This window comes from Podarcis bocagei (genome assembly GCF_964188305.1).
Source record: "Podarcis bocagei genome assembly, chromosome: 10".
In the NCBI taxonomy this organism is placed as follows: domain Eukaryota; kingdom Metazoa; phylum Chordata; class Lepidosauria; order Squamata; family Lacertidae; genus Podarcis; species Podarcis bocagei.
In genome coordinates, this window is record NC_138135.1 from 78,139,053 (window position 1) to 78,165,466 (window position 26,414).

The 26,414-nt window shown below is 46.1% G+C and overlaps 1 protein-coding gene across 7 annotated transcripts in view; it reads right to left on the reverse strand.

The window, feature by feature from the left end:
• ITPR2 (inositol 1,4,5-trisphosphate receptor type 2) overlaps nt 1-26,414 on the reverse strand; it is a 390,831-nt gene that overhangs the window by 20,500 nt on the left and 343,917 nt on the right. For all 7 annotated transcript variants that reach the window (XM_081210608.1, XM_081210607.1, XM_081210606.1 and 4 more), the window contains 7 exons: nt 24,639-24,764; nt 8,439-8,608; nt 5,057-5,221; nt 2,494-2,677; nt 1,420-1,512; nt 866-996; nt 297-462 (listed from right to left, as the gene is read on the reverse strand). In XM_081210608.1, the coding sequence (XP_081066734.1) occupies nt 297-462; nt 866-996; nt 1,420-1,512; nt 2,494-2,677; nt 5,057-5,221; nt 8,439-8,608; nt 24,639-24,764 (1,035 nt within the window). The remainder of the gene's footprint in view (nt 1-296; nt 463-865; nt 997-1,419; nt 1,513-2,493; nt 2,678-5,056; nt 5,222-8,438; nt 8,609-24,638; nt 24,765-26,414) is intronic.

Genomic DNA, 26,414 nt, shown 5'->3' on the forward strand with positions numbered 1-26,414 from the left:
TAAGGTGCTACTGGAAGGATTTTTTTTATTTTGAAATAATTCAGTTACATACATGTTGTTTGGAGAACCAGACCACAGACCCTTCATACTGGATTAATCAAGTAATAACCGAAAGCACCCGAACATAAGTTATTAGTAGCAATGACAACACAAGACTAACTTAGGTTCTAGAGCAAGTGAACATCGATGTGATATTTTGACTGCCATTTGGTTTACTATCGGAAAGGAATAAGCTTAAATAAAACTCTTTAACACTGCTTTCCCCTCACCCAATTTAATAGCTCGCTAACACATACCACAAATGAAACAGGTTGTCTTCAAGATTTCCTCCTTTTTTTGTTTTTCACTTCGGAGATCTGCAAATGTATCGATTATGACTCCAAAAATTAGGTTCAGGACAATAATGATGACAATGAAATAAAACAGGAGATCATAGACAACTCGAGCAGCAAAGAGGGGTTCCTGAAATGACAATAATGTTTCTACGTGATGTCAGTTTGCACCCAGCTGAGAAACATTTACTTTGGATCATCTGTGTTTTCAGAGCATCCATTCAGGCCAAGCAATTACATCCTGTTCATTTTATGTTGATGCAGCAGGAAATATGTATGATATTTCCACATTAAAAAATAAACCCCACCCCACAACTACCCATGGTTGTTCTGTTGCATCTGGTTTGGTTTACACTGACGAATTAGCTTGGTGACATGAAAATCTATTAAGTGAATATGGGTATTATCCAGCCAAAGCAAGGAATGGGATCAAGGCACTCCCTTTAAAACACTCCAAATAAAATCGAAAGGCATCTGTCTGTCTATCTATCTAGCATGCTTGAGCATGAAGCTACATCATACAAAATGCTTACATCTTTAGAAGGCTTTCGGAGCACATCACCCACTCCACCACCATTTCTCAGGCCCTGGTTCAGAACTGTCACAATACACATTAGCAGAGTGTCACATGTCCTCTCAATCCCATCCTCATCTGGTTCTTCATCTGTGGATGGAACACATGTATGTACATGATACAGGACTCCACTAAACTTTTGACTAATGGCAGAACTAGACAAATGTAGAGAACATGTGGTTGCTGCCAAACTGGCAGACAAACACCTCCACTTTCAGTAATGAGTGGTAGAATAAAATGCCTGACATAACATCATTGTGTTGAGAATTTCCCCCATCCCTTCAAGCTAATGAAATGATGCACTGACAGAGAAACTCTCCTTGTGATTATGTAATACCTTTTTTTTCTTTTTCTGGACATTATGCAGAGACAGGGCAGAGGAGAGGAGGATACACATGGTGGCTGCTTTTAGGGGCAACTATGTGTTCTGCATATAATCTCATTTTGGTCTAACTAAGCAGCAGATACTTGCTCAGGGAAAAACAGAAAATGTTTTGTGAGCATTCTACCAACCTAATTTTAATGCTGGTATTGTAGTACTACAGTTCTCCTTTGAACATGTATCCATCATTGCTGTTAATCTTGTGGTAGGAACAGTGCCACTTTCTGAGAGAACAAAGAACAAAATGTTGGCAATGGAATGATTTGTTGCAAAAATATATGTACAGGGTATCAGCAGACACATTAAAAATTAAGACAGAAATAGGCTGACAATTTCACATTTTGGAACCAAATTTCGGTTTCAGATATACTCACTTGATCAAGGACCTAAATTTAAATACATTGCAAAATCTGTGGATAAAAGTCTTTTGTTGCTTTATTAATTTGTACGAGACAGCTTGAGATATCTCTCTACCTTTGTTTTACTTAACAACAATTATGTAAATAACATTTGAACTCCCAAATAATTGTGTGTTCTGGCCATGATAAAACCCACAAGTCACCAAATCTCTCACTTAGTGTCAGAAGAAACAATGAAAGAAGACTGTTGAGGAAGAAGACTAAAGCACTGGCAGTAATGAAGAGATCAGGGTTTCACATTTACAATATATCACAGGCATTTTACTGTTGCTTCTGCCTAAATTACAGAACTGACATCAAACAGAACTCCATCTAGTTAGGATGAAATATATTCAAAGCTAGAAACAACTGTCAGATATGAAAATAACATCAATTTTTAAAAATCATTAAAGTATTCACAAAGAATGACAAGGCAGACACTGAGCTGAGGCTTCATCTTTTTAAATCCAGAATATTTAAAGAGTTTCAAAGATGAAAACATTGTTTGATTCTCATTTATAAATATGTATGGAGTTGAGTAAAACACTAATTTAACATTTCTAAAGTGAGTAAACGACGTATATATCAGCTTTATTTGATCAAACACCTATTTTGCCTTATGCATCACAAATGATGAATCTGTGCTGAAAAGAAAGGATTTGAAGGAGCAAAGTTCACAAAATGATACTACCCAAATAAGACTCCATTATCTATCTAACATTCTGTTCTCACTGGAATGGAGATGGATCCTATCTGGAATTAATAATACACTACAGTGGAAACAAGTTTTGCTAGTAGGAGCAATACCTGTGATAGGTGTTCTTTCCACCTCCATGATGAAGTCATCTTTCAAGAACAAGAACCCAACAATGGAGAAGAGATACACAAGGATGAGCGCCAATACTGCTGTCAAAATAATGGAGCGTCCATTCCGTGTAACACTTTTAATTACATTCAGTAAAGTCTCCTCTCTGTACACCAAGTCAAATAACTGGGGGGGGGGGGAGGGGGGACACAACATAAAACAGAAAAGTGATCAGCAGAGCCCCTTATAGTGATTGCCACCTGAACTCAAGTAATGCAATAGTGCAGACATTTTCAAACTCTGATCTGGGGGATCCCAGGATCAATTAAAAACTTACAGATTTCTCAATGAGAAAATCAGTAATGCAGGACAAGCTTCTGTGAAAGGCAGGTTGCCCACCAAGATCTATCCTCCCTGCCTATGTGCAGCCACGTGTCTGCTGAGTGTGTTGTAGGATGCACTCTCATTTCTGACTGAGTAATGCAGGGGACTAACAGATAGCTCAGTGCTTTGCATGAACTTAAAAACCACTGCATTAGAGGAATAAGCAGCACAATGATTTCAGCGGGCATTGTCCAGAGCTGGCCCAAGACACCACTTTCTGTCAATTCACATAACTAATCCTAAAGCATCAAGATTTTTCCATGGCATACAAATTGCTTTATGTTAATGATATTAAAGCAATCTTAACACCTGTAGGATTATTTTGTATAGTTTTTTTTTGTTGTTGTTTTATGCGGATGACTGCTTGTTCTTAGCTCTCTTGAATATTGGAAGCAGTTGGACAGAAATACTTAAACCAGCAAGTAACCACCTTCTGTATGGCTCTCTGTTATAATGGGACAACAAAACAGTATGGAGAATATCATTGCAATCCATCACAAAGAGGTCCTAGGCGCACAAGTTTAAAAAGTGGAAGAAAAAAATGGGACTGGATAGACACACCATATGAACACCTTAGAAAAAATATTTTAAAAGAACTCTACCCGAGTACAGGTGCTTTAATCATGTAATAACTAGTAATGCAATAACTATGATTATTAACAAATCCAGTATTATGGGTGAATCATCAATACTTAAAATGAAGATAGTCAAAGTGAAACAGGAAGCCTTTAGCTGCATGGTAACAGAAGCAGCAGCTTAAAAATGCTGCAGCTCCACCAGTCTCATTGACTGCCTCATGTAACTACCTACTCTTATGCAGCAAACTAGACCATGGCAAAAGCTTTAAAAAGCTGCCAATGTTGCTTCAGCACTGATGGATGCACCAGGGATGTATGGGCTGGGTCAACTGCGAGCAGGAACAAATGTGTTCAGACCCTATGAGGGTTATAACACAGCAAAATGGAGCTCCTCAGCAACCTTCAAAGCCAAGGAAGGAAGGGGAGGTGTCCTGGTGATGGGCGCAGTGGCCTGGGATGGAACTCCCAAGTAAGTAGGGATTTCCCTGTATTCCACAGGTGAGCTGCAGAAAGAATGTGGTTGGTCAAGTGAGCCATGGACTCCAAAAGGTTGAAAACCTCTACAGTAAGGGATAAAGACATAAGGCTGGCTCAAAACATTTTGGCTACTCAGGTAGAAAACCCAAATGGCATTCACTAATATTGTATGTTTATTTATTATTAAATTTATATCCCATCTGTGCACTGGATAGCTCAGTTGGCTGATAACACCAACGTTGCAGGTTCAATCCCCATATGGGACAGCTATATATTCTCCAAAATTGCAGGGGGTTTGAATATATGATCCTCAGAGTCCCTGTTCTATGATTCTATTATCCAAGGAACTCAAAGTGACATACACACTTACCGCCCCTCCATTTTATCTTCACAAATACTTTGTGAGGTACTCTGCCCAAATCCAATTCAAATACATATTACTACACACGGGCTTAGTACCCTTTCATTTCAATGGCACTTTGCCTACTTGCCTAGTAGGCAAATCTGTTACCATGCAGCTAAAGGTTTCCTGTTTCATGAGCATGGAACTGATGCTCATGCATCAGATCTGTCCATCTCCTCCTCTGTCACCATGAACAATGCTCTAGATCTGCTGCCTGAGATGGCAGCCTCACCTTCCTTAATGATAAAAGTGATATGATCTAATATTATGACTTCATTTCCAAGCATCTGCAGAGATGCCTTCAATGAATGTGTTGTATTCCACAAAAAAGTACATTCTGCAAACAGAGGTGAATAATAAAAATAAGCAGAACATGGTTTTAAGTTCTTGTTTAAAGAAGGAAGAGGGAACGTCAGTTTAAAGAATGATGTTCTTTAAACTTGCATCACTACTATTGCTATTAATCAATGGTATTAAAATATGTACATATTTTTTACCCACACAAACCAATAAGAAACACATCCTTCATGGTGTCAATCAACCTAAGATGATTGAATTGTACATCTAAAAATGCAATATGGGTGTGACTAATGACCAACATATGTGGACAAACACAAGCGTCATACAAATAGTGTCAGAACACCAGGATTGAGATCTAACATGAATCAAATGAGTTGTATTTTTCATTTTGGCAAAACAGCCACACTCCAGAGATATACTCACCAGGAAGCTGTAAAAGAATTCATGCACACAGAGTCCCAGCATGCAGACAAGGACATAGGCAACGTGGTAGAGGAAGGCCATATCCATGATGACTGCTCTGTATCCACGAGTAAATGTGCCTCGATTCCCAACAAAGCTCACCAAAAATACAATCTTGTTACAAAGCTGGGGGAGTGGACAAAAATTGCTATGCTTCAATAATCTGAACCATATCTCTTTAGAATATCACACCAGGAAAACATTTAGAGTACAATATTAACCATATTATTACCATATTATCTCCCCTCTTTATATAGAGTCAATCTTCGTTTTACATGGGGGTTACCACTGCGCACACTGGTGGAGCATGCATAACACAGAGGTTTTATTAAGCGGATTTTCCAACTGCACAAATTCCCTATCAGACACCCCACACTAATTTGTGTGGGTTTTTTTAAGGCTATAAGAGTCAATAGTTCTTATCTACTGATGATTCATTTATTAATCTGCCTTAGTTTATTAACTAACAGGTACAAAAAGAGAACTATTTTAAGGGTATTTACAAGGAGGTGACAAAGCATTACTGCTCAGAGATGGAGATGAAGAACTGGAGGTTCTGGCCAAATTGAAGTTTGGTTTAAGTATGGAAACTGAATGCATTCCACTTTTCTATAATTTGTGTACATGCTGTCCCTGCATTTAAGTGCTTAATAATCACATACGCTTAGCGTGACCATTTGTCCTCCCAAGTTTTTCCAACTCCACATTATCAACCGTTCACATTTCCCCCCCAACACCACATATTATCTCCAACTGCCCACAAAAAAACCTTGAACTGGTGGGGTGAAGCTGTAATGCTAGCTTCCTGGTAGTTATGTTGCTGCTGTTTACCAGGACAGAGAGAGGTGAAGTGGTGAAGTTGGCATGGTGAGGGCACACCAGCAAAAGCACTGGATTGACTCCACAAGTGTGCCTGCACTGCGCTGACCTCCCTGGCTCCTTTGCTTCCCAGTAAGTAGCAGTGATACAGCCACTGGGACATTAGTGATGGGGCTCCACCCCACCAGTCAAGCAGCTTTTGACCAGAAGAAGCATTGCATCATGGAAGCTACTACACTGGCAGTTAGAGCTGTTTCTGTTTCAGCAAAGGATCCCCATGCCCAGTTTGGTGGTTCTACAGATCTCAAATGAGCCAATGGAAAGAAAAGCATAGCACAGTTTAATTTCAGGGTTTTAAACTCCATAATGAAATGGGCAAAGTAGGCCTAGGAATGTGCTTGCAGCCCAAATGTGTTCACCCTTCCCTTTTCTTTGAGTTGAGGCTTGAAATTGAACAGATTATTTGTATACCCTACTACCTTAGTTTTTTAATGGCCCAAGATGAATGGAAAAGAGACAAACAGCCAACTTTATAGATAAAGTGATTATTGGAAAACTCATTCTGAATCTGACCAGACACGGGTTAGAGCTCAATGTCGAGCCTACCAAGTGGCGATAATGACAGCGAAGAGGACCTTCTTCACTGCCTCTATTGCATCTGCAGAAAACAGCAGCAGGAGACTCCTTCATGTGGTTCACAATGTAACAGAACCACCTGTGTCATAGACATGGTATGGACCCCAAGATCTCCTGCAATGATTTTGCAGTTTTTTTGCAGATAAAGTTGCTCAGATTTGGAAAGAGGTGGACTCTACCATAGGAGCAGGGCCCGGGCGTGAAAGTGCTAGAGTCCTGTCCATTCAAGTTGCACGGGGTCAGTTACCTCCGAGGATGTGGACAGGTTGCTTGGACAAGTGAAACCGACCACCTGTCTCCTTGATCCTTGCCCATCCTAGCTCATAAAAGCAAGCCAGGAAGGACTGGGCGATGGGCTCTGAGGGTGGTGAATGCTTCCCTCTGTGAGCGAGCCTTCCCAGCCACGCTGAAAGAGGCAGTTATTAAACCGCTTCTTAAAAAAACATCTTTGGACCCAGCCAATATGGCCAACTATTGCCCAGTCTCAAATCTTCCATTCTTGGGCAAGGTGATTAAGCAGGTGGTTGCTGAACAACTACAGGCACGTCTAGAGGATGCGGGCCATTTGGATGCCTTCCAATCAGGATTCAGGCTTCATCATGGGACTGACACTGGCTTGGTTGCACTGGTCAATGAACTCTGACGGACCAGGGACAAAGGTGAAAGCTGTTTCCTAGTTCTGCTGGAGTTTTCAGCGGCCTTTGACACCATTGACCACGACATCTTTCTGGATTGTCTAGAGGGGCTGGGGCACTGTTATACAGTGGTTCTGCTACTTCCTCCTGAGCCGTGTCCAGAAAGTAGTCTTGGGGGATGAGTGTTTGGACCTGTGGGCTCTCACTTGTGGGGTGCCTCAGGGTTCCATCCTCTCTCTGATGCTCTCTGATGCTTCTTGTTATCTACATGCAGCCGCTGGGAGAAATCATCAGGGGGTTTGGGCCGGATGTTCATTAGTGTTCATGCGGATGATACCCAGCTCTACCTCTCTTTCAAATCAGAACCAGTGAAGGCGGTGAAAGTCCTCTGTGAGTGCCTGGAGGCGGTTGGAGGTTGGATGGTGGCTAACAGATTGATGTTGAATCCTGACAAGCAGAAGTGCTGTTTTGGGGGGACAGGAGGCGGGCAGGTGTGGAGGACTCCCTAGTCCTGAATGGGGCAACTGTGCCCCTGAAGGACCAGGTGCACAGCCTGGAAGTTCTTTTGGACTTGCAGCTGTCCATGGAGGCGCAGGTCAATTCTGTGTCCAGAGCAGCTCTTTACCAGCTTCATCTGGTATGCAGACTGAGATCCGATCTGCCTGCAGACTGTCTTGCCAGAGTGGTGCATGCTCTAGTTATCTCCTGCTTGGACTACTACCTTTGAAGGTGACCTGGAAACTTCAACTAATCCAAATGTGGCAGCTAGACTGGTGACTGGGAGCAGCCGCCGAGACTATATAACACCGGTAGTGAAAGACCAACATTGGCTCCCAGTACGTTTCTGAGCAGAATTCAAAGTGTTTGGTGCTGACCTTTAAAGCCCTAAACGGCCTCGGCCCAGGATACCTGAAGGAGCATCTCCACCCCATTGTTCGGCCTGGACACTGAGGTCCAGCACCGAGGGCCTTCTGGTGGTTCCCTCACTGCGAAAAGTGAAGTTACAGAGAACCAGGCAGAGGGCCTTCTCAATAGTGGCACCCGCCCTGTGGAACACTCTCCCATCAGATGTCAAGAAAATAAACAACTATCTGACTTTTAGAAGACATTTGAAGGCAACCCTGTTTAGGGAAGTTTTTAATGCTTTATCATATTTTTAATATTCTGTGGGGAGTTGCCCAGAGTGGCTGGGGAAACCCAGCCAGATGGGCGGGGTGTAAATAATAAATTGTTGTTGTTGTTGAAGTACGTACGTTAGCAGCACCAAGAAGGATCAATGTAGGCCCAAGGCCAATAGTGTATATGGACCTGAGCATTACAGACACCAGAAATGGACGAATACCAACAGGGAAGAAGAAAAGCAGCAATGTACATATGCCTACTGCTATCCAGAGAAGAACTGAAAATAACGGAGAAAGTGTGCCTAAAAAGAAAAAGAAAGAAAAAGTCATTATAACTTTATAACGTAAAAACTGTATTACTGATACAATACCAGTGTCCTGTCCAACTCAGTATGTATAGGAAAAATTTTATTTACATATTTATACTTTTTCAGTCATAATGATGTGGAAGATAAAATGAGCAAGATGGCAACAAGGCTGGGAGCCCTTTTCTTGTGCTTTTAGGAGTGCCTTGATCTGCAGACATTTTTTTCCTGCAGTGAAATGATTTCAGCAGATCAAGCTGTGGCAAAAGCACTAAACAGGCTGGGCCATTCCCAACTGCAGGTGGGTACCTATCCTGTAGGTAAGTGAGTGTGGTTGTTTCTGGAACACAGTCAGAATCCAGGAGCTGTTGAGGAAGCAACTAGGCTCTTTACACCAGTGTTTCCCAACCTTTTCCCAACCATGGCTCCCTTCCGACCTAGTTTCCTTGGGCATAGCCAAAGGGGGGTGAGGGCAGCTGTCCCCCCAAATATGTAAAAATCAATACAAATTAATACAAATCTTAGGTTCTGCCCCCCCCCAAAAAAAAATTCTGGCTACATCCATGCCTCCCCATCCTACGGGTAGAAAGGTAGCTATTTAAATGTTTTGTTTGTAAATAGAACCTGTTTTATGTATATATATATATTAATTTATAAAAATACAGTTACATAAAATGATAGGAACATAATGAAATATTGTTGAAGCAGGAAAACATAGAATCATAGAGCTGGAAGGGACCCCAAGGGTCATCTTTCTAGTGCAAACCCCTCCAGCATAGGAAACTCAGCTAAAGCATCCCTGACAGATGGCCACCCAACCTCTGCTTAGAAACCTCCAAGGAAGGAGAGTCCAGAACCTCATGAGGGAGATCCATCTTCCATATATTATAAAAAGTAAATAACACTTATGTGACCCCAGCTATTTGACACAGAGTGGGAAAGCTACAGATACAGTCCAAAAGGTGCACAGGGAGTTCTGTATATATGGGGAGGGGGGAATTAAAAAGCTAGTGGTCCTCACTGACTTGGGGCAAAAAAGATATTGCTATCTGGAGGAGTCCTGGTTGCCTAGAAAAAATACTATAGCCCCACCCTTAACCTTACTCCCATAAGGCCCACTGAACTCAGTGCGGCTTTCTTCTGAGTAGACACTTCATTATTTGCTACAGTAGATGCAAGCCAGCAGCACCAGACGACCCCACTCAGCTAGACTCCAGCCCGCACCTTGAAGAGCCGGGCCGACGCTGCCGATGGGCCCTGCGCTCCTTGGCAACATCCGAAGGCCCTGATCTGCTTGCATGGATTGCACCCCATGCCTTGCAGAGTCAGGCCTAGCACTGGCGGCAGCAACAAGCAGCTCTGGCTCACCCAGCCCTACCCATTGCCACCCCACCACTGCACTTACCTGACCTGGGGGTTCTGGATTGCAGGCTCTACTGGTCGAAAGGGGAGCCTCAGCAATCACCCTCTCCCACCGGAAAGAAATCAGGATTGATTGGCCAATCAATCAGGATTTTAAAAAAAGAAGAAAAAAATTTCTTCTTCGCTTCCCTCTGCGGTCCCCTTGCCTCGTGCTGTGGCCATTTATGGAATTTTTACCTGTGGCCCCCCTGGAACATCCTGGGACCCCTGCTCTAGGAAACACTGCTCTACACCGCCATCCCTGATGTGCCTTGTGCTGTGCTGTAATAAATAAACAAAAACTGCAAACTTGGGCTAAGGTCAAGCGAATAGTAGAAGGGGATACAGTATGGACTCATGCATGCTTCGGTTCATAATAAAAGTAGAAGTGGATATGTTTATGTGTTGTCATAGTTTGCAGGAAGAAGGAAGACCCTATCACCACAAGCTGCAGACTAAAGCTGCTTTTAAACATGCTATGTTAAAACTCTGCTAAAGGTATTGATAAAGGGATATAAACCCTTCTACCTCTCGGTCATGAGTTCATAATGAGTCCAGTTAGTAACATGTGAACCACCATCAGTGGAGTGAATCCGGTTTCAAGGAGAAACACGTGTTCTTCATTAATACTTCCTGCACCACACTTGAAGATTACAAACACTCTTATTGGCAGGCTGGCTCAGCCAAGGATTGAAGTGGAGTGACCTGGAGTCTGACCTATCCTTTAAGCCCATGTGGTGCTGAGCAGGCGATGGCATAGCAACAAGGGATCACAGCTCCTGAACCATCAATGAAGCAGTCGAATGAAGCAGTTTTTGTCCCTTATGGTCTTATCCTCACAAGTATCCCAAACACTTGAAGATGTTGGAGAGAGAGAGAGAGAGAGAGAGAGAGAGAGAGAGAGAGAGAGAGAGAGAGACTGAGCCTAGGGCTTGCCGATCGGAAGGTCGCCAGTTTGAATCCCCGAAACAGGGTGAGCTCCCGTTGCTCGGTCCCAGCTCCTGCCCACCTAGCAGTCCGAAAGCACGTCAAAGTGCAAGTAGATAAATAGGTACCACTCTGGCGGGAAGGTAAATGGCGTTTCTGTGCACTACTCTGGTTTCGCCAGAAGCGACTTAGTCATGCTGGCCACATGATCCAGAAAAACTGTCTCCGGACAAGCGGCAGCTCCCTCGGCCAGTAAAGTGAGATGAGCACCGCAACCCCAGAGTTCTCTGTGACTGGACTTAACTGTCAGGGGTCCTTTACCTTTAAGTAAAATAAATCCCTGCACACAGAAATATAGTACATCAGAGAAAAGGCTACGTGTGTGTGTGTGTGAGAGAGAGAGAGACAGAGAGAGAGAGAGAGATTACGTAGTTATATGCAAAGAGAATTCAAGCAGGCAACCCCCCCCAAAAAAATCTTCCAGCTGAAATAGAACTTTCTAGAAAAAAGCATTATTACCACTTTACCACTTGGCATGTATATCTAATCTGGCTCTTACATGAATGTTTTTAAAATTCTTTTTTTGGGAGGGGGCAGGTGAGACCCTCTATTCATGCAGGCATTAACATTCATCTGCATGGTTGTCTGGGTAATCTTAACTCTTAATAAATAAAGCTGCCACTTCAGTGATGATGCAACTCCCTGCTTTGTACTCCATCTAACCTTTCCAGCCCTACTCAGTATAATTAAAAGTATGTAAACAATTGACATGGGTACAGTTAGCAGTGATTAAAACATGAGACATGAGGAGAGTGGTGGAGTCTCCTTCTTTGGAGGTCTTTAAGCAGAGGCTTGACAACCATATGTCAGGAGTGCTCTGATGGTGTTTCCTGCTTGGCAGGGGGTTGGACTCGACGGCCCTTGTGGTCTCTTCCAACTCTATGATTCTATGATTCTATGATTCCCCTCTCCCAAGAAAACTAGTCCTAAACCAGAAGAGGTATTTCCCTTTGCTCCCCGCTGACTCTCAGGACATGCCCACACATTTTAGGTGCTGAGCTTAACCTATTAATTCCAAGAATACTGGAATTAATGTACTTCTAAGAGCACATGATGGGAGTTATTCAGCTGCACTGAGCTGAAGAAGAAAATCAGAACACAGAACAGGAGCAAATCATATGCCTCGGGGGATGTGAGCATCTTATTGAGCATGTTGGCGCAGAACTTTCTGAATGACACCCAAACTTCTCACTTAACAATTATTAGCACCCTTGCCATATCTGCTGCCCCAAACATCACAAATTAAGATCTCTCACTTTTAAACACTTGCAGACATTTTTAAAAACATTTTTATTGGTTTTTAAACAAATACAATGACCATTAAACACTTACCCAGCAGTATAGCTAATCGTGTATGTTATCCATTGTCTCTAGACCTACATTTACACATTCAACATTCAAACACATTACTTCATGTAACCTCTCCACTGAGAATATTGAGCAATTGGTACTGCATAAGGAGGTCTTGATTTTGGCCATTAACATAGCTAAAGAAAGGGGTATAACATTTCTCTATACGTTATGCCTTCAATTGCCCTCCTGTGTCTAGTGCAGGCTTCCTCAACCTCGGCACTCTAGATGTTTTGAGACTACAATTCCCATCATCCCTGACCATTGGTACTGCTAGCTAGGGATCATGGGAGTTGTATGTCAAAAACATCTGGAGGGCCCAAGGAAGCCTGGTTGAGTGAGACTCTCAGACATTGCTGTATCCCAGATATTATTTCCCCCTATGTTCAGGGGTATTTCAGCCTGGTTCTTCCATTGCTGAGCTATCACTAATTGTGCTGCGGTCAGTAAGAAGCCTACTAGTTCACTGTGGCACAGGGTGGAGCCTAAATCTATTTCCAAAGATAGTAGGGCTAAGGCAGGATTTGGAGAAAGGGGTTGCCCTGTAATTGCGGATATAATGGAATACTCTCTTCCAAAAGTTTTTAACATAAGGGCATTCCCACCAAACATGAATAAATGAACCAAGCTTTCCACAGCCCTTCCAACGTAAAGGGGAAGGGGAGGGATTACATTTTGCCTCCCTTGAGGGAGGCCTCTTGTTAGCGAGCGGAGATGGTTTTGAACGGGGAGTGGTCCAGATACCCATTACCTTTCAGTTGGGTGGCCTAAATCTAATTCCTACACAACTGAAGGCTTCTAGTACCCCCACCTGCACTTCCTGATATACAGATTGCTGTATATTTGGGAAGCGGCACCTTTCAGGGCATATGCTGGCCTGCTGCATAAGGATTCAAACAAAGGATGTGTCTGTAGGCCCTCTGCCCTGCACTCCAAACGAAGTGCAAAAGAATGAGTCTGAGCTACCTGAAACCAGGTAGTATGAGTGTCTTTTAATTTGCCTTGCAGTTCCTCTTGGGAAATTGCTTTCCCTCCAGGAAGCAGGTAACGGATTATGTAAATGCCTATGTCTTCCCAATCCTTGAACAGCTGATATTTATTTGTGTATCTAAAAGCTGGATGATCCAGGAATGGGACCACTGGTGAAGGGCCACTGTTTTGTTCCATGTTCTCCACACCATCAGTACTGATCTAGTAAATGGTTTGCCTATTTTTCTTACTTCCTTCAAGGACAAAGGTAAGAAGGGGCAGCCTCTCATTGAAGGTGTCAAAGGGACATTGTCAAGTTGGACCCAAGGGTCCTGTGTTCTTCTGCTGAGCAATGGGATCAAGGATTTGATTTGAAAAGCAGCACAGTTTAACATTAAGTTAGGCATTCCCATCCCATGTCTGTAAAGAGTTTTGTTTCTTATCCTAGATTTTTTGCCTCCTGACACATATGCATTGAGTTTGTTTTGCTATCTCTTTAGCTGAAGAAGAGGGATGGGAATAGGCAAAACTTGAAATATATATATAAGAAATGAGGTAACACTGGCTCCAGGTTTATGTTGGGTTTTGAAAATTTAGAAATGAAATTAGAAATACACAATCGCTTTGAAGTCCTCTCCCCTAGCATGGAAGACGAAGAACAGATTCCATCTGAGGATCTCTCCTCATTACAGTCGATCAGGTATATGAAGACGAGCAGCAAAGTCAGTCCTCAGGGAATGTGCAGGCGACCTTGGAACGGACAGCTCATGGAAGAACCCCGACCAAACCTAAGAGGAGGCGTGTAGTGGTGATAGGGGATTCCCTACTGAGGGGAACAGAAGCAGTGATCTGTGGGCCTGACAAGATGTCTCGGGAGGTGTGCTGCCTCCCCCGGGCTAAGATCCAAGATGTAACTGAACGACTGCAAGGAATCATAAAACCCACTGACAAATACCCCTTCCTCTTGGTTCATGTGGGAACCAATGACACTGCAAGCAATAGCCTCCAGAAGATCAAAAGAGACTACGAGGCTCTGGGCAGGAAACTGAAGCAATTAAATGCACAAACTGTCATCTCATCTGTCCTCCCAGTTGAACGACGTGGCCCAGGGAGAGAGGGAAAAATAGTGGAAGTGAATAGCTGGCTTCGCAAATGGGTGTAAACAGGAACAGTTTGGATTCTTAGAGCATGGACTGCAGTTTCTTGAAGATGGACTTCTGGCAAGCGATGGGCTGCACCTCACAACGGTTGGGAGGAATGTTTTTGCCAAAAATCTCAGAAACCTCATCAGGAGGGCTTTAAACTGACTAATGTGGGGGAGGGAGACAGTGCTCCTGAAGGTAGGAGTCTATCAATTGATGAAGATGATCATCCAAATGTCATAGACCAAATGGAGCAAACAGCACGCAGACCTAGTGGTGGGAGGAAAAAATCCTTAAATAAGAGACACGGGGGAATGATTAATGGACTTCAATGTCTGTACACTAATGCGCAAAGCATGGTGTCAGGGAACTGACATCGGAGCTAGAAGCGGAGGGAAGGCTCTCAAATGATGCTGGAGAAGGGCCCAGCAGGGAGAGAGGCAGCTCCGCAGATGGGGAAGCAAATCAGCGCAACACCAGGGAGATAGAGGGGCTGATGGGGGAATCGGCGAGAGGGCTCCAGGACTCTTCACCGGACACCAGTGGGGAGAGCACGGGTCCTCCGCTACCCACGCCCACCCTGTGCAGAAGACTTACGCACAGAGAGAGTAGGAGGAGACTGGGTGTCAAACAACTTTTATGTTGGAAAAGATTTAAGAAACACCCACTGACGGATTCTGCTAGCGACTGAGGCAGCCACGAAGTGAAGGGCTGGCCAGACTGAAAGGTTTAGCAAGGCAACAAAGCCTGGAGAGGCGGCAATTTACGCACGTGCAACCCATACACATTACAGCAATCCGTCAGTCCCTGATGTCGCTCGTGCACAGCGACAGGCAGGCAACATCATGAGCAAAACCGGAGAAGCTGGCGCCACGGAGGGAGCAGCTGGAGGGCAAAATCTGGTGGAGAGGAACCGAGATTTGGAACAGCATGTGGCTCTTCTGACGGCGCGGCTGGACGAAAGGCGGTCTCAGGATGCTCAGGTCAGACCCACCCCCGTAGCAAGGAAGGTACCGGGACTGGTACACAAGTTTGGAGGGAAACCCCAGGACTACAGTGCATTCCGAACGGAAATAGAGTACGCTTTGGAACTGCAACAGAATGATTTTGCAGACGATGGGGAGAGGGTTGCCTATATTGTTGGACATCTGCAGGATGGGGCCAGAGATTGGATCAGGCCCCTAATGGCAACACAGAATGCCGCCTTGAAAGACCTGAGGAAATTCTTCCAGGCAATGGATGCGATGTATTCCAGTGATGTACAGCAAAGTGTGACTCGGCGGGAACTGATGGGTTGTAAACAGGGGCACCAGTCAGTTAGAGACTACTGGTCACGCTTTGCCATGTTAGTCCACCGCCTCGGGTGGGATTTGGACTCGGAACCTATCCAAATGCTGTTCGAGGAGGGGTTGTCCCCAACGGTGAAGGACGAGCTTTCCCGCATACCCCGCCCGCAGTCAATGGATCAGCTGACCAAGGCTGTGCTTGCGATTGGTGTAAGGCAGGAAGCGCGGGCCCAGGAGAAGCGGGAAGGGAGAGAGCAACGTTACCATGACTACCGCATTCCTGAAATACCAAGGCAGCCTTCCCCACCGGCGGAGCCCATGGAAATAGATGGGGTGCGCGCGCAGATTTCAAACTCCAGTGAAGGTCGCAAGAGAGAGGGAAAGGATGGGAAAACCACCAAGAAGTGTTTTCTCTGCCAGCGGCCAGGACATTTTGCCAGGGTCTGCCCGCAAAGAAAGGCCTGGCAAGGGATGGTGGGAGCTGCAGGGGGTGAGGAGGAAATGGTAAAGAAGCAGGGAAATGCCAAAGCTTGGCTGCCACTCAGCGGGCACAGCAGCCAGGCAAGCAACCAATAGGAGTGCCCAAACCAGACCCCCCAGGGCGGCTATAGCCATAGAAGTGGTGCTAGAACTCCCAAATGGGCACCCAGTCAAGGTGAAAGGGCTGTTGGATTCAGGCAGTTCCTGCAATTTCTTCAGCAAGGACTTCGCACTAGAGCACCAGCTCCACCTGCTGCCCCTGGATTTCCCCTTGCAAGTAACCACCATTGATGGCAGGGAGCTTCTGGGAGGGGAAGTGACGCACCAGACCCCACCAATGAGAATGAGGGTCTCCAGGCACACAGAGACCATCGCCTTTCACGTAGCCTCACTGGCAGGGCCCCCAATAATATTAGGGATGAGCTGGCTAGCACAACATGATCCAGTGGTGGCATGGCATCAGAGAATGGTCACCTTTGGGTCCGCTTACTGCTTGGAACACTGTCTAGGGGGAGAAACCCCAAGGATGACCGTGGCCAGGGTGGCTGGGATAGCTGTGGAGCCGAAAGGGGAGGTGCCACCACAATATGCTGACCAGCAGGAGGTCTTCAGCGAGAAGGAGGCAGATAGACTACCCCCACATAGGCCCTTTGACCGCCAAATCAACTTGCTCCCTGGGGCGCAGCTGCCGGTGGGTAAACTGAGGAGATTTCACCCCTCCCATACCCAAGAATCTCCTGATGATCTCCTGATGGTCTCTGCTGACTCTCCAGAGAGGAGGAGGCGTGTCCTGCCTATCTACTTATTCTGCCCAGCAACATATCATTGTGTGTGTGTGAGTGAGAGACAGTCAGTCAGTGTATCGGAGAAAGTGAGAGTGTTAGAGATTCTAGAGATAAGATTGCTGCTAAGTGCAGCTGCAGACTCTCAGTGTAGCATTGATTTATGCTTAGAATATTCAGCTCTGTATATAGTTTTGTATCATAGTTGTAGTTACAGAATAAAAGGAAGATATTCTACAGAGCTGCTCTCCAAGTGGTTTATACTCTGCAAGACTCTGCAAAACTCTGCTGCGCAACGACTGTATTATTGAGACAGTGAATCCGGTGCTCTCAGCTCTGAGCTGTGAGTCCACAGCACTGTGACCTGTTCCTGTGAGAAGGAGGTCTCTGGCGGTGCTTCCCAGCTCGCCTAGCCCAGTCGGGGTTGAGGTGCATGAGTCCAGTTGGTACACTGGCTCTAGGGCGATGCTGACATAAACTGTATGCCATGTCGGACAGGGAGATGAAGGAGCTGCGGGAGTTTATTGACAAGAACCTGAAGAGGGGGTTCATAAGGGAATCAAAGGCGGTGGGGGGCAGTCCGGTGTTCTTTGTGGACAAAAAAGGGACTAACCAGCCCAGATTGGTCGTAGATTTTAGGGCGTTAAATTTGGTATCAGAACCCGTGACCTTCCCAATGCCGAGGATTGATGACATTTTAACACGGGTGAGGCAGGGGAAGATTTTTACCAAGCTGGACCTCAGGGGAGCCTACAATTTGATTAGGATGAGGGAGGGGGACGAATGGAAGACCACAATGTTCACCCCCCTGGGGGCCTTTGAGTACTTAGTTATGCCATTTGGATTACAGTCAGGCTCCGCCTGTTTTCAAGCTTTCATGCACCACGTGTTGGGGTCCCTGCTGTACAAGAACTGCGTAGCCTTCTTGGACGACGTCTTAATCTATTCGGACAATGAGAAGCAACATGTCAAAGACGTCAGGGAAGTGCTGAAGAGACTGCAGAAGCAGCAGTTGTGGGTCAAGCTGGAGAAATCTCAGTTTCATGCCAGAGAAGTCGAGTTTTTGGGGTACAAGTTGTCAGACAAAGGCTTAGCGATGGACCCAAGCAAGGTGCAGGCAGTGCTGGAGTGGAAGGCTCCCCAAACCTGGAAGGACGTGCAGAGGTTCCTAGGGTTCAGCAACTTCTACAGGAAGTTCATCAAGAACTTTGCCCACTTGACAGCACCCATCACAGACTGTCTCAGTAGCAAAAGGAAGTTCGCCTGGACAGAGGAGGCCCAACAATCCTTTGAAAAACTGAAGAAGGCGTTCGCATCGGAAGAGCAGCTCCTGCACGTGGATCTGGAGAAACCAATGAGGCTAGAGACCGACGCATCTGGCAGAGCCATTTGGGCGGTTCTTTTGCAGCCAGGGAGGAGCAAGCAGGAATGGAGACCGTGTGCCTTCTTCCCAAGAAAGCTGAACAAGTCAGAGCAAAACTATATGGTGTATGACCGCAAACTGCCTGCGATCTATGTGGCGTTTCGGCAATGGCGACATCTACTAATAGTGGTGCAGCACAAGATCCAGGTTTGTACAGATCACAAGAACTTGGAATACTGGAGGACTGCACGAGTGCTCAACCAGAGACAGATTTGATGGGCACAGGAGTTCTCCAAGTTTTCCTTTGAAATCTGATACGTGCCAGGAGAGGAAAACGTGAGAGCAGATGCTCTCTCCCGGAAACCGGAGTATTTGGAAGGAGAGGAGCCACCGGAGATACAACACGTGATCCCCGAGGACCGATGGGTGTGTGGGGGAACCTTGGTGGGGCAATGAGAACTGGCTGGACTTACTAGAAACGACGTGTTCGCACAAACTAAAATCCGGGAACTCCAAGACGGAAGAGAAAGCCAAGGAGGGTTTGAGGAGAAGGAAGGGGTACTGTACTATAAGGGGGCGCTGTATGTACCGGGGGAGACCCTACGGGGGAAGGTACTCAAACAACTCCACGATAACCCCACAGCGGGGCACTTTGGACAGCACAAAACCATGATGCTCGTCACCAGGCAGTTCTGGTGGCCCAGGGTGAGGGAGGATGTACGGGAATATGTATGGGGTTGCGACCGCTGCCAAAGGGCAAAGGGGGAGCGGACCGCCCCAGCAGGATTACTGGAACCCTTACCCACGCCGGGGAAACCTTGGGAGGTGGTATCCATTGATTTTATGACCGATTTGCCCAAGTCCCGGGGGAAGACAGCGGTCATGGTAGTGGTCGATCTACTAACAAAAACGTGCCATTTTATAGCTTGCAGAGGAAACAGCCAGGTTGTTTGTAGATCACATCTTCCGGTTGCATGGGGCTCCTTCGAGGGTCATCTCCGACCGCGGGAAACAATTTACTTCCCGTTTCTGGAGGAAGCTCATGAGCTTGCTGCAGGTCGAAGTGGGGTTCTCAATGGCGAGACACCCGGAAACCAATGGGCAAGCAGAAAGAGCAAACAGTATTCTCCAGCAATACCTACGCTGCTACGTCAGCGAGAGGCAGAACGATTGGGTAGAAAAACTAGCGCTGGCTGAATTTGCGTACAATAACGCTGAACATGTGTCAACGGGAATGAGCCCGTTCATGGCCAATTATGGGTGTCACCCCAGGGCCTTCCCGGGGAGTGGGGAGGAAGGTTGGAGTGTACCGGCAGCAGAGCAGTTTGTGGAAGAAATGGAAGCCCTGCACCAGCAACTTAAGATGAACTTGGAGCGAGCTAAGGAAATTTACAAGAGGCAGGCAGACAAGCGCCGTAGGGAAGGGGAGACCATACGGGTGGGAGATCGGGTGTGGTTGTCAACCCAAGGGTTACCTTTTAAGGGGGGGTGCAAGAAGTTGCAACCCAGGCGGCTGGGACCGTTTGAAGTAACACAGCAGGTGAACCCCATGGCATTCAAGCTCAAATTGCCAGACAGCATGAAGATACACCCGGTGTTCCATAGGTCCCTACTCTCGCCATACAGGGAAGGAAGGGGATTCCCGGGGCGAGAGGGAGAAGTCACCACACACCCGCAGGTAGAAGAGAGGGAGCACCACAACTTGGCCACGGAAATACTTGATTCAAGGTGGCGAGGGCGCCAGGTGAAGTACTTGGTGGCTTGGGAGGGAGAACCCGGGTCGAAAAACACGTGGGTTCCCGCGGAGGCAATCACTGACGGGAATCTGGTGGAGGAATTCCACCGCCTGTTCCCGGACAAACCCAAACCACTAGCAAGATTCTGGGAGGAGCAATTTGGAACCACAGACGATGAAGAGGATTTTGTGGGGTTTTCTGTCTCCGAAGAGGAGGGAGAAGAGGCTTCGGAGGAAGAAGAATCAGACTGGGAGGCCCACCCCGCGGGAAGGGATCAGAGCGGGTGGGAAGCGGGTTTTGAATCCTCAGAGGATGGCGACAGCTCCTTCCGGGGGTTCCCCGCATCGTTGGCCGAAGAAAGGGACGAAGTTGGGTCAACAGGTAGGGCCGGGGGTGGAGGGGGTCCTGGGGGGGAGGTGGATGTCAGGGAACTGACATCAGAGCTAGAGGCGGAGGGAAGGCTCTCAAATGATGCTGGAGAAGGGCCCAGCAGGGAGAGAGGCAGCTCCGCAGATGGGGAAGCAAATCAGCGCAACACCAGGGATATAGAGGGGCTGATGGGGGAATCGGCGAGAGGGCTCCAGGACTCTTCACCGGACACCAGCGGGGAGAGCACGGGTCCTCCGCTACCCACGCCCACCCTGCGCAGAAGACTTCCGCGCAGAGAGAGTAGGAGGAGACTGGGTGTCAAACAACTTTTATGTTGGAAAAGATTTAAGAAATGCCCACTGACGGATTCTGCTAGTGACTGAGGCAGCCACGAAGTGAAGGGCTGGCCAGACTGAAAGGTTTAGCAAGGCATCAAAGCCTGGAGAGGCGGCAACTTATGCACGACCAACCCATACACATTACACATGGGAAATAAACAAGATGAGCTTGAGCTCTTGGTACAGCAAACTAAATATGACATAATAGGCATCGCTGAAACCTGGTGGGAAAAGTCCCACGATTGGAATGTAATAATGGAGGGATACAGTCTATTTCAGAGAAACAGACCAGACAAGAAAGGAGGAGTGGCGTTATATGGCGGCTGACAGATTGAGGTTGAATCCTGACAAGACAGAAATACTGTTTTTGGGGGACAGGGAGCGGGTTGGTGTGGGGGATTCCCTGGTCTTGAATGGGGTAACTGTGCCCCTGAAGGACCAGGTGCGCAGCCTGGCAGTCATTTTGGACTCACAGCTGTCCATGGAGGCACAGGTTAACTCTGTGTCCAGGGCACCTGTCTACCAGCTCCACCTGGTACGCAGGCTAAGACCCTACCTGCCCGCGAACTGTCTCGCCAGAGTGGTGCATGCTCTAGTTATCTCACGCTTGGACTACTGCAATGCGCTCTACCTTTGAAGGTGACCCAAAAAATGCAATTAATCCAGAATGCGGCAGCTAGACTGGTGACTGGGAGTGGCCGCCAGGACCACATAACACCGGTTCTGAGAGATCTGCATTGGCTCCCAGTACGTTTCCGAGCACGATTCAAAGTGTTGGTGCTGACCTTTAAAGCCCTAAACGGCCTCGGTCCTGTATACCTGAAGGAGCGTCTCCACCCCCATCGTTCAGCCCGGACACTGAGATCCAGCGCCGAGGGCCTTCTGGCGGTTCCCTCATTGCGAGAAGTGAGGCTACAGGGAACCAGACAGAGGGCCTTCTCGGTAGTAGCGACCGCCCTGTGGAACGCCCTCCCATCAGATGTCAAAGAGATAAATAATTACCTGACATTCAGAAGACATCTTAAGGCAGCCCTGTTCAGGGAAGTTTTTAATATGTAATGCTGTACTGTTTTTAACACTGATTGGGAGCCGCCCAGAGTGGCTGGGGAAACTCAGCCAGATGGGCGGGGTATAAATAATAAATTATTATTATATTATTATAATATGTCAGGGATGTGTATACCTGCGAAGAGATCCAAGATTTAGAATCTCAAAGCCAAAGTGAGAGCATTTGGGTCAAAATTAAGGGAGAGAAGAATAACAGAGACCTCATTGTGGGAGTTTACTATAGATCCCCAAGCCAAACGGAGGACATAGATGATGCCTTCCTGGAACAGATGGCCAAGCATGCAAAAGGAAGGGAGATAGTAGTAATGGGGGACTTCAATTACCCGGATATTTCTTGGATGTCAAACTCAGCCAAGAGCATAAGGTCAAACAGATTCCTCACTGGCCTTGCAGACAACTTCATTGTCCAGAAAGTGGGAGAAGCAACAAGAGGAACAGCCATTTTAGATCTGGTCCTAACCAATGTTGATGACCTGGTTAGTGGGATAGAAGTGGAAGGATCATTAGGCGCGAGTGATCATGCTCTTCTGAAGTTTACTATACAGCGGAAAGGAGCAGCCAAGCATACTAGGACTCAATTTCTTGACTTTAAGAAAGCCGACTTCATAAAACTTAGGGAAGTGCTGGGTGAGATCCCATGGACAGTAATACTAAAAGGAAAGGGAGTTCATGATGGCTGGGGGTTTGTTAAGAGGGAGATCGTAAAAGCACAACGTCAGGCAATACCAATGAGACGGAAACATGGAAGGTGCCTAAAGAAGCCAGGGTGGCTATCTAAAGAACTTTTAACTGAGTTAAGATTAAAAAAGGATGTGTACAAAAAATGGAAACGGGGGGAAACCACCAAAGAGGAATTCAAACAAATAGCCAGCACGTGTAGACACAAAGTCAGAAAAGCTAAAGCACAGAATGAACTCAGGCTTGCTAGAGAGGTTAAATGCAACAAAAAAGGCTTTTATGGGTATGTCCGTAGCAAAAGGAAGAACAAATAAACAGTGGGGTCACTCAGAGGAGAAGATGGTGAAATGCAAACAGGGGACACAGAAAGGGCTGAACTCCTCAATGCCTTCTTTGCCTCAGTCTTCTCCGATAAAGAAAACAATGCCCGACCTGAAGAATTTTGAGCAAATGATTCAGCAGAGGAACCACAGCCCAGAATAACTAAGGAGATAGTACAAGAATACTTGGCTAGTTTAGATGTATTCAAGTCTCCAGGGCCAGATGAACTGCATCCAAGAGTATTAAAAGAACTGGCAGATGTGATCTCAGAACCACTGGCAATCATCTTTGAGAATTCCTGGAGAACAGGCGAAGTCCCGGCAGACTGGAGGAGGGCAAATGTTGTCCCTATTTTCAAAAGGGGGAAAAGAGAGGACCCAAATAATTATCGCCCAGTCAGTCTGACATCAATACCAGGGAAGATTCTGGAGCAGATCATTAAGCAAACAGTCTGTGAGCACCTAGAAAGGAATGCTATGTTCACCAATAGTCAGCATGGATTTCTGAAAAATATGTCATGTCAGACTAACCTGACCTCGTTTTTTGACAGAATTACAAGCCTGGTAGATGAAGGGAACGCAGTAGATGTAGCCTACCTTGATTTCAGCAAGGCATTTGACAAGGTGCCCCATGATATTCTTGTAAAGAAGCTGGTAAAATGCGGTCTTGACTATGCTACCACTCAGTGGATTTGTAACTGGCTGACTGACCGAACGAACGAACCCAAAGGGTGCTCATCAATGGTTCCTCTTCATCCTGGACAAGAGTGACTAGTGGGGTGCCACAGGGTTCTGTCTCGGGCCCGGTCTTATTCAACATCTTTATCAACGACTTGGATGATGGACTCAAGGGCATCCTGATCAAATTTGCAGATGACACCAAACTGGGAGGGGTGGCTAACACCCCAGAGGACAGGATCACACTTCAAAACGACCTTGACAGATTAGAGAACTGGGCAAAAACAAACAAGATGAATTTTAACAGGGAGAAATGTAAAGTATTGCACTTGGGCAAAAAAAATGAGAGGCACAAATACAAGATGGGGGACACCTGGCTTGAGAGCAGTACATGTGAAAAGGATCTAGGAGTCTTGGTTGACCACAAACTTGACATGAGCCAGCAGTGTGACGCGGCAGCTAAAAAAGCCAATGCAATTCTGGGCTGCATCAATAGGAGTATAGCATCTAGATCAAGGGAAGTAATAGTGCCACTGTATTCTGCTCTGGTCAGACCACACCTGGAGTACTGTGTCCAGTTCTGGGCACCACAATTCAGGAAGGACACTGACAAACTGGAACGTGTCCAGAGGAGGGCAACCAAAATGGTCAAAGGCCTGGAAACGATGCCTTATGAGGAACGGCTAAGGGAGCTGGGCATGTTTAGCCTGGAGAAGAGGAGGTTAAGGGGTGATATGATAGCCATGTTCAAATATATAAAAGGATGTCACATAGAGGAGGGAGAAAGGTTGTTTCCTGCTGCTCCAGAGACGCGGACACGGAGCAATAGATCCAAACTACAAGAAAGAAGATTCCACCTAAACATTAGGAAGAGCTTCCTGACAGTAAGAGCTGTTTGACAGTGGAATTTGCTGCCAAGGAGTGTGGTGGAGTCTCCTTCTTTGGAGGTCTTTAAGCAGAGGCTTGACAACCATGTCAAGAGTGCTCTGATGGTGTTTCCTGCTTGGCAGGGGGTTGGACTCAATGGCCCTTGTGGTCTATTCCAACTCTATGATTCTATGATTCTATGAAATTGCTTACCTTCATCGCCATCATCTCCAAATGGGTAGAAAAGAGCTACCGCTAGGTTGATGAAAACGGCCAGATTGAAAGATATACTTCCCCAGAGGGAAATGTGCCGGGAGAACCAGAATAGAGCTGGATTATCTGGGGAGGGAAGAGCAACATTTTGACAAGGGGGCAGCAGAATTATGATCATCAAAAAATAACAGTTTCTAGAAGTGATGTGATGTAAAATCTCCTGCAATGAAGCAGTAAACAACTAAAACATCTGTGGGCACCAGGGGGTTTGAAATGAAACAAATTTAGGCTCTGTTCTCACAATGAAAAGAGGCCCTGGGCAGCCAGTCAAGGTCATTAGACAAGAGGCAGCAGAAGCAGCTGCTGTGTGGTGCTGGCTTCCCACCTAGATTTGTTGTTTTATTTACATGTGACATCACATGTGAGTAAAACTACACATTATGGAAGAGAGGGGTGAGTATGAGCCATGGAGGCCAAGTCACTCAGAGACCAAGAAAGGGGGAAAGATATCCAGGAGGGCCTAGCCTATGCTTCAAGCCCATTACCATGAGGGAAACAACTAAGGCTAAATTGTAGATTTATACTTGTAACCTGCTTCAATGCTACTTTGGCAATTAAGCAGTACGTACATAGATAAATCAATACTAGATGATTCATCAGTAGCGGCCGTGCGGTGGGCTGGAGCCCCCCTTGACTCTGACAATGTTGCAGCTTCACCTAGATAAGGTGGGAGAGAGGAAGGGTGGGGACAAGGTCAAGGTTGGTAAGGTAGTCATGTTGGATGGGCTCTGCTGGTGCATCCTGCTCCATGGCTCTCTCCTACCACACCAGCCACTACTGATATGTATGCAAATTTATTTCACGGCAACTACATATCTATACCCTGTAAAATCTAATGAGATTTGCTGTAGCCAATCAGACACAGTGTTGAAACTGAAGGGAACCTGTACAAGAAACTCTAGCATTCCCTATGCACAGGGAGGAAGAATCAATAGGGTACGGCAGGCACAGATTTAATTTCTATACAGTGCTCACCTTCTGGTTCTTTCAGAATACAGTGGTACCTTGGGTTATAAACACTTCAGGTTACAGACTCCGCTAACCCGGAAGTAGTACCTCGGGTTAAGAACTTTAGCTCAGGATGAGAACAGAAATCACGCAGCTGCAGCGTGACAGCAGCGGGAGGCCCCATTAGCTAAAGTGGTACCTTTAGCGGAGGTTGAGAACAGTTTCAGGTTAAGAACAGACCTCCAGAACAAATTAAGTTCGTAACCAGAGGTGCCACTGTACACCTCCCTTCCTCCAGGGAAAGAAATATGCTCATGGAAATCAATGGTGAAAGGTAGGATTTCAGCATACCTGCAACTGGACAGCAGTATGTCCTTCCCAAAACAAAAGGTAGTAGCAAAGACAGCAGTCCCTCTTCTTCCTAACTCATGTGTTATTTTGTGCTTTAGTTTTTAAATATGTAAAACAGCAATCTAAATCAGGGATGTCCGTGGAGGATCTGGTCTTAATACCCCTTTCTGCACCAAGAACCAGACCCAGTAATGATCCATGTAAAACTGGTATGATACCTGGGCATAATGCATTAATTTATTAATTAAAGTCACTGTTGAAAGGTTTGGTCAGGGTACATACTGGAAGCTGAATATAAATCTGATGACCACACATGCAAGGTCTTAAACTCATCTTTACTATGTGGCCAATTACTGAGCCAGCACAGAGAGTCTATCCACACTGTCTGAGAAATTATGCTGACCATTTTAGATCTGC